This window comes from Cucurbita maxima, unplaced genomic scaffold (genome assembly GCF_002738345.1).
Source record: "Cucurbita maxima cultivar Rimu unplaced genomic scaffold, Cmax_1.0 Cma_Scf00026, whole genome shotgun sequence".
Lineage (NCBI taxonomy): Eukaryota > Viridiplantae > Streptophyta > Magnoliopsida > Cucurbitales > Cucurbitaceae > Cucurbita > Cucurbita maxima.
This window is the reverse complement of record NW_019272042.1, coordinates 2,454,054-2,462,528: the sequence shown is the minus strand read 5'-3', so window position 1 is coordinate 2,462,528 and position 8,475 is coordinate 2,454,054. Positions and strand designations below refer to the sequence as shown.

Sequence of the window (8,475 nt, the reverse complement as noted above, 5' to 3'; positions counted from 1 at the left end):
AACCCATGACAATGCAACCTCCGGTGGGATAAGAGCATGTTCAAGTGATATGCTTGTGGAAAATACGGGTATTATGCATGTTACCTATAATATTTGGAGAATATATTATTTATGAAATATATCTTAAATATTATATCTTAATATTCTTTCTTTTGTTGTGATTTGATTTATAGTATATTTTATTTTATTCTCAATATTTAATTAGTTTATATTTTTCTTATTGGTAGGTATTAGGTGCTCAGTTGTTTGCTATTTAAAGTTTATGAATATCAATGAGAACATACTTTTGATCCATAATCTATTTCTATTTCTCATTCTTAACATGTATCAGAGCACCTATCTAGGTGTTCTTAAATATCAAAATTTTCTTTATGGCGGAATCAACCAAATCTAGATTCAAAATTTCGGATGTTGATTTAGTACATCCTTATTATATTCATCACTCTATTAGCTAGGATATTTACTTGTTCCAATCAAATTAAATGGAACCAGCAATTCTATAGTAAATCAGTTATGCATACTCTTATTACCAAAAAGAAAATTGGCTTTATTGATGGCACAATTGAAGAACCGAAGATGCAAATTCAATCGAATTTGAACTCTGGAATCAGTGCAACAGTATGATAATATCTTGTTTAACTCATTCTGTTGAAGCAGATATCGCTAAAGGCATTATTCACGCCAAGACAGCTCATCAAGTGTGGGTTGATCTTCACGATCAATTCTTACAAAAGAATGCTCTGGCAATTTTTCAGATACAAAAGTCGATAGCAATGATGTCACAAGGAACAATGACACTATCAGCATATTTTACCAAGCTCAAAGCACTCTAGGATGAACTGGAAGCGTACCGCACACCATTTACGTGTAATCAACGTCAAATACATGTTGATCAATGAGAAGAAGATAAGTTGATGCAATTGCTCATGGGGCTCAATAAGTCTTATAAAACGGTGAGATCTAACATATTGATGATGACTCCATTACCTAATGTGAGGCAAACCTATTCATTACTTGTACAAGAATCGATGCAGCGTCAGGTAACTTCTGAATCTACTAAGAATTTCTCGATTGCATCAGCAGTGTAGAAGAAAACAACATATTCAAAATTCGCCAAAGTCAAACCCTAACTCAATCAGTGAAGCCTTTATAGCCGCCGATCATCCATCGTGATAAGTTTGATCGTGATAAGTATTTTCAAATTTCTCATTCTCAATCATTTATGCATAAATCCAGAAGCAGCTCTTCAAGTTCTCAAGATATATTGTCTATTTTTGAGTTTTGCATCTTTTTGGTAAATTCAATAATTTCTTGAGAAGTTTAAAAATGCAAACCAATCAAAGATTGTCTATGTTGAGTTTTGCATCTTTTTAGGAAATTCAATAATTTCTTGAGAAGATAAAAATGTAAACCAATCAAAGGGTCTATTTTTTTGTTTTGCATATTTCTGGTAAATTCAATAATTTCTTGAAAGACTAAAAATGCAAACCCATCAAAAGCTGTCTATTTTTTTTTTTATTTTGCATCTTTCTTGAAAATTCAATAATTTTTTAAAAGTTTAAAAGGCAAACCAATGTGTCCATATATCAACAAATACTGTTTAGAGTTAACTTGACAGATATTTTCACTACCGGGAAGACAAAAGTGTTATTGACCTACACTTCTAAAGACAACTTGGGTGTTATTGACCTACACTCTAAAGACAAGTTGGATCTGATTGACCGACATTCTCCAACTTGAGGGGAGTGTTGAGATATAATATTTTGAGAATATATTATTTGTGAAATATATCTCAAATATTATATCTTAATATTCTTTCCTATTTGATTTATAGTATATTTTATTTTATTCCCAATATTTAATTAGTTTATATTTTTCTTACTGGTAAGTATGAGTTGCTAGCTTCTATCCTATTTAAAGCTTATGAATATCAATGATAACATACTTTCGATCCCAACTCTATTTCTATTTCTCATTCTTAACAATGCGGTAGTGTCACAACAAGGAGTGCGATGACGAGACAAACCTCACATTTACAGATGATGAAGAGCTTGGTTGACTGAGAAAATACCACACCTGTTGATGCTTAATGAAGAGATGGTTATGGCGAATCTCCTCGCAAATGGAGAAGGCCAAATGGAGACTAACATGTTGTACCTAGACAATGGAGCGGGCAACCACATAACCGGAGTTCGAGTAAAGTTCAAGGAGTTTGATGAGAAGTTCATTAAAAACGTGAAGATTTGCGACAGATCAATTGTATTGATTAAAGGTAAAAAAAAAATTCATCTTGTTCTAGTGTAAGAATGGTGATCAACGTCTATTGACCAAGATATATTACATCTCGAGTCTGAAGATCAATATTATTAGCCTTGATCAAATGACAGAAAAAGGTAACATAATGGAGTTAGTCGACTCGTTCCTCAAGATATTTGACAAAAAACGAAACCCTATTGATGAAGATAAAAAGACCGTGAAATCGTCTGTATAAGATACTAATGAAAGACCATCAATATCTTGAAAAAGTATGCATTGGCTTTGATGGCAAGAAAGGGAAGAAGAAACCAAAAGGCCAAGAGAAAAAGGAATTAAAGAACAGAGCCAAGAAGAAACTAGAGGCTATTTCAATTAGCAAAAAGCAACCTACAAGTCGGTGTGTTTCATCAAAAGTGTCATTTCAACCAAAGAAACCTAGACGACATACCTAAAAAGAAGATTGAAAAATAGAGTACGTTAAAAGAAATTTCTACACGTAAGCCCGATGATGAATTTTCTACTCATAATGAATTAAATTTTTCTAAAGAAGTTGACACTAGAAAAGCAACCTCCAAACATTTTCCCCCTAACCTTATCAAAAGTTGAGTTTGCATACATGTGAGATTTGCTCAACGTGAGAATCTCGAGTAAAATCAAGTTTATAGAAGAGAAAGTGAGTCAATAAGCTTCCTAGCAAAAGAAGTTATTAACTTAGAATAATTAGTAGTAATTATAACTTAGATCATTCTTTTTAGTTGTTTTTTCTACTCATTTGTTTCGATATATTTTGATTGTAGATCATAATATATTCGGTCTCGATTCATTTTGAATGACCCTCGATTCGTTAATATTCTTCTCTTTTACTCGAGCATCACAATTTTAATTCAGAGTGGATAGCGGATCAAATGGATTGATGATTTATGATATAAGAAGTCCCTTTGCAAACAAGATTTTTCCATGCCACTAAGGAAAATAGACCCAAAACTGAAAAGAAATGCCAAAGAAATGAATAATAACACTGGAGAAATTATTTGACATGAAGAACCACGCCCGTTTTGCTTCGTAGCTCAAATCATGAAAAAACACCAACGGATAGAGAGTGATTAAAAATTTAACTTCCTCTCCTTCCCTAAGACCTCCAATTATTGACCGTCTTTCCTGCACAACATCAACCAAATTCTAAAACATGCCGACAAGAATCAATAAACATCGTAGACATCAAAAGACATCATACATACCTCTTTAGTAAAAACAATCTCGTCACTTGAAGTACTGAACTTGACTTGTGAATCCGTTACAGAAACATGAACTATAAGAAACGACAACAAAGTTTAAGGAAACATGTTCTTTTCAAGTGAAAGTATTAGATTTAAACGAAGAACAATGAAGTTATATATCACCGGAATAAGCATTTAATTCAAGAAGAACACGTCTAAAGTCGTGTGAATCAATTGACACAAAGGTTCCATAATCGATTTGCTCTATTTTCTCCACTTCCAAAGGCAACAAATCCAATTCTCGCATCACATTCGGCTCGTGACCTAACCAAAAGAAAATTAAACTATGTTCTTGATGTTAGGATCGCACAACAACGCACACACTCAATCTAGATGAATACAAAGAACAAAAGAGAGAACATGCAATTCGTGCATCACTTTCGACTCATGACCTAACCAAAAGAAAATTAAACTATGTTGATGTTAGGATCGCACAAGAACACACATTCGATCTAGATGAACACAAATAACAGGAGAGAGAAAATGTAAAGAAGAATATTGAGTAACTTCCGGTAGAAGAAACAGAGAATACAAAAAGTACATTTTGAAACCAATGCATAATGATTTACTACATATAACTATCTATCATATATATCTTTAGAATATATATAACTTTTTAAGGTGCATAGTTATTTACTATTTATAATCATTTACTTTATATATACTTCATCATATATAGCTTTACATCTATAACAAAAAGATATAAATAAGAGCACACTCAATCATCTAACATAGAAATAAGATTCTTGATTCTTGAGTTAGAACCACACTTGAAACTAAAAGAAAAACAAGATTCATGATTCTTGAGTTAGAACAAGATAGAAAATATGTAAGAACTTGAACCTTCTTGAAATGTGAGTAGGACGTTGCTTAATGATTGAAAAAGAGCAAAGTACATTGAAGAAAAACCACGGAGTTCCATACGGTCCATAATAATGCACAATAAGTCGAGGGGAATTCTTGAATGGTGAATATCATCGGAGTAAAAGAAGTTGAAGAATTCAGGCAACATTTGCAGCCCCGCAATGAAGTGTTGGGTAGGGGGTGCGACCGATAGTGTTAACGTGGATGCTGTGCTTTTGATGTTGGCTTTCGGAGCAACGTAAGAGAGTAATCGGATTGCGTCCAAAAGAGGAACGAAGGGGTCAAGCCTAAACATTAACATGGTTGAGTTAGTATGGATGAGCCTTGAGATGTATGAGCTTTATATTGCCATAAGAATACTATGTGTGGGAAAGATTAACCGTTCATTAGTTTTGAACTTGTTTGAATAATAGCAAGCCACATGGATATATGGTAGTTGCAAGGCAAGAGAGTCGCTTCATTGTTTATGATGACGACATTATAGGGCATATTATGGAGAGTCCTCTACAAATTTCTAGTGTAAGATGGGACTATGATGATGACCTACCTCGAGTATTTATGATATATGGATTGAAATACGACTGCAAGGACTATTAAAGAGCTAACTTAATTATCCTAAAATTACGAATAATTCTAATGAGATAGATGAACTCCAAAGAGTTTGAATGATGTGAACCAATGAAATGAAATAGCCCTAATAGAGCTAGTAGAACTAGAACCCTAAGATAACTTGATTAAGCTTGTAGAACCTAGATGCTAGCCTCAAAAAGGGTACGACAGATGCTAGCCTCAAAAAGGGTATGACTTCGACACAAGGTATTTAGGTACAAAATAAGTCTGAAGGACGGTATGAAAGTTGTGACTAGCATAAAAATCAAGAGTTAGGTAATTAGAGAAATATCGAATTAAGTTTGTCGAGGTAAGTAGATTTACTATCGAAAGGCAGAAGGGCAAGATCGGATGAATTTTTTGACTTAAGAATGACACATATCACATGGATTAAAATTACTTGTTATTGAGTTAGAATGTTTATATTAGATTTATGTGATATATGTGAGCTAGTGTGGGATCAATCATAACTTTGAATGAATATATGTGTTATACAAGACCCCATGAATACGTTTTTCATAATATAATTTATGTACATCACGTTACTTTTCTTTCTCGACCCTCACATATCTCGATGAATGCTATTCTTGTGTTACTTTCTATATGTTTGCACTTGTGGGAGCCACAACCATCACAATCTACTCTCTTTATAGTATGGTTGTAATGTTTCCCTCTACTTAATCTAGTTATCGTTTTTAATAACTTCTCGAAGGCAAAATCACATAGTTTTACAGTCACTAATTGACAAGTTCGAGAATTTCGTGTGTGCCATTGAGGAGTCAAAGGATCTAGAAGATCTAACTTTTGAATTTTGTTGGATCGCTAGAAGCACACGAACAAAGCAAGAAGAAGAAGAATTAGTCACTGGAGGATGCGTTACGGACCAAGGCATTTATCAAAGATGAAAATGGTTTTGGAGGCCGAGTTGGATTCATTAGATTATACATAAAATTGTTCGTGAATCACTATAACGATTAGTACATGTATTAAATAGATTCATTATTTAATATTTGATACATGAATGTGTCATACAAGATATTCAGAACTCAACGGAAAAAATAGAGATTTGAGTTCGTTTGAGATTATTCCACACCTCGTTTCATAAAATTATACGTTGAGAGGGGAAAAAAAAAAAAAAATCTCTTTGCAAACAAGATTTTTCCATGTCACCGAGGGAAATAGACCCAAAACTGTGTAAAAATTCCAAAGGGAAAAATAATGACAGTGCAGTAATCAACTGACATGAACAACCATGCCCGTTTTGATTTATGGCTCAAATCATGAAAGAACAGCAATGGATGGAGGGTGATCGAAAATCTAAATGTCTCTCCTGCTGGAATACCTCCCGTTATGCACCCTCTTTCCTGCATAACATCAACCAAATTCTGAAACATTCAGACAAGAATCAATAAATATGAAGTCCCACCTCCGTTGGGGTGGAGAACGAAACATTCTTATAAGAATGTGAAAATCTCTCCCTAATAGACGCGTTTTAAGTCTTGAGGTAAGCCAGAAAGAGGAAAATATTTGCTAGTGGTAGGCTTGGGCTGTTACAAATGGTACCAGAGCCAGAAACTGGGCGATGTGCCAGCGAGGAGGCTGTTTCCTGAAGGGGGTAGACACGAGACGGTGTGCCAGCGAGGATGCTGGGCCCTGAAGGAGAGTGAATTACGAAATTCCACATCGGTTGGTGTGGAGAAATAAAGAGTGTGGAAACCTCTCCCTAGCAAACGCGTTCTAGGAAAGCCCAAAAAAGACAATATCCACTAGCGGTGGATTTAGGCTGTTACAAATGGTATTAGAGCCAGACACGGGGCGACGTGCCAGCAAGGAGGCTGTTCCCTGAAGGGGGTAGACACGAGACGGTGTGCTAGCGAGAATGTTAGGCCCTGAAAGAGGGTGGATTGTGAAATTCCACATCGGTTGGGGTGGAGAAACAAAGGGTGTGGAAACCTCTTCCTAGCAGACTCGTTTTAAAGCCTTCAGGGAAAGCCCAAAAAGGACAATTCCACTAGCGGTGGGCTTTGGCCGTTACAAATGGTATCAGAGCCAAACACTAAGCGATGTGTCAGCAAGGAGGCTGTTCCCCAGAGGGGCAGACATGAGGCGGTGTGCTAGCAAGAACGCTAGGCCCCAAAAAAGGGTGGATTTAGTGGTGTCCTACATCGATTAGAGAAAGGAACGAGTGCCAGCAAGAACGCTGGGCCCTGAAGGGGATGAATTGTAAATCCCACATCAGTTGGGGTAGAGAACGAAACACCCTTTATAAGGGTTTGTTAACCTTTCCCCGGCTTTGATGGGAAACTCAAAAGGAAAATCTCAAAAAAGACAATATCTATTAAAAATGGGTTTGGGCCGTTACAATAAACCTCGTAAACATCAAAAGACATCATACATACCCGTCTAGTAAGAACAATCTCCTTTCTTGGAACCATGAACTTGATTTGTGAAGCCGTTAGAGAAACATTAACTATAACAAACGACAACAAAGTTTAAGGAAACATGTTCTTTTCAAATAAAAAGCACAACATTTCAAGGAAGAGTAGTGAAATAATGTCACCAGAAGGAGCATTTAACTCATGAACAACACGTTTAAAGTCTTGTGAATCAATTGACACAAAAGTTCCATAATCAACTTGAGCTATTTGTTCCCCTTCGGAAGGTGACGCATCCAATTCACGCAATAACACTTTCGGCTCAAGATCTAACACAAAAAAAGAATCAAACACTTGAAAAAAAAAAAAAAAAACACAAGATTCTTGATTCTTGATTCTTGAATTTGAATCAAGATTCATTTTGCAAATAAAATTAGAAGGAAAGGGAATGTACGAGATTGTGGATTCTCAAATGCAAGTGAAATTTTGTTTATGGCTTGTATAAGAATGAAGAGCATGGAAGAATAACCACGGAGTTCCATATGGAACATTGTTATGTAAAATTTCTCAATGGAAAATCTGGAATGGTGTGTTTGATTGGAGTTAAAGTATTCGAAGTATTCAGGCAAGATTTGCAGCGCCGCCGTGAAGTGATGGGTAGGGTCTGATACCATTAATGTAAACATGGACTCTGAGCTTTTGATCTTGGCTTTTTGACCAAGGTGAGAGAGTACTGGGATTGTGTCCAAAAAAGGAGCGTAGGGTTCAATCCTGAACATTAACATGGTTGATGGGATGATGGCGTTTCAATGAATGGCCTAATTGAATTTGCTCTTCGTTTTATATTGATCTCCCTCGTACTTGGTTCTTTCTTTTTATACAATATTAGAAAAATGTTGGAATTGAGATAGAGTTTAATGAGTTTGGGAGAATCTCCTAAAGAATCAAGGAAGAACTGAAGGTGAGGTTTTTGAGTTCTTGATTTTGTTTTTCCTTGAATTTTGAAGTTTTTCTTCGAGTTAAAAATTCATGTTGGAGGGTTTTCACATGAGTTTGTGAAGGAAGTCGAAGTTGATTCTAACGGGAAAATAGTG

At 35.4% G+C, this 8,475-nt stretch overlaps 2 protein-coding genes across 2 annotated transcripts; both read right to left on the bottom strand.

Moving 5' to 3' along the window:
* Window positions 1-3,219: 3,219 nt before the first annotated feature.
* LOC111498891 lies at window positions 3,220-4,698 on the bottom strand. Its single transcript, XM_023150246.1, has 4 exons — window positions 4,377-4,698; window positions 3,657-3,797; window positions 3,495-3,565; window positions 3,220-3,414 (listed from the first exon to the last, which is right to left on the bottom strand). The coding sequence occupies exons 1-4, from the start codon at window positions 4,696-4,698 to the stop codon at window positions 3,220-3,222; spliced, it is 729 nt and encodes a 242-aa protein (XP_023006014.1).
* Window positions 4,699-6,172: 1,474 nt separating this feature from the next.
* On the bottom strand, window positions 6,173-8,055 carry LOC111498890. The gene is made up of 4 exons (XM_023150245.1): window positions 7,836-8,055; window positions 7,567-7,710; window positions 7,406-7,476; window positions 6,173-6,370 (listed from the first exon to the last, which is right to left on the bottom strand). The coding sequence occupies exons 1-4, from the start codon at window positions 8,053-8,055 to the stop codon at window positions 6,173-6,175; spliced, it is 633 nt and encodes a 210-aa protein (XP_023006013.1).
* Window positions 8,056-8,475: the final 420 nt, after the last annotated feature.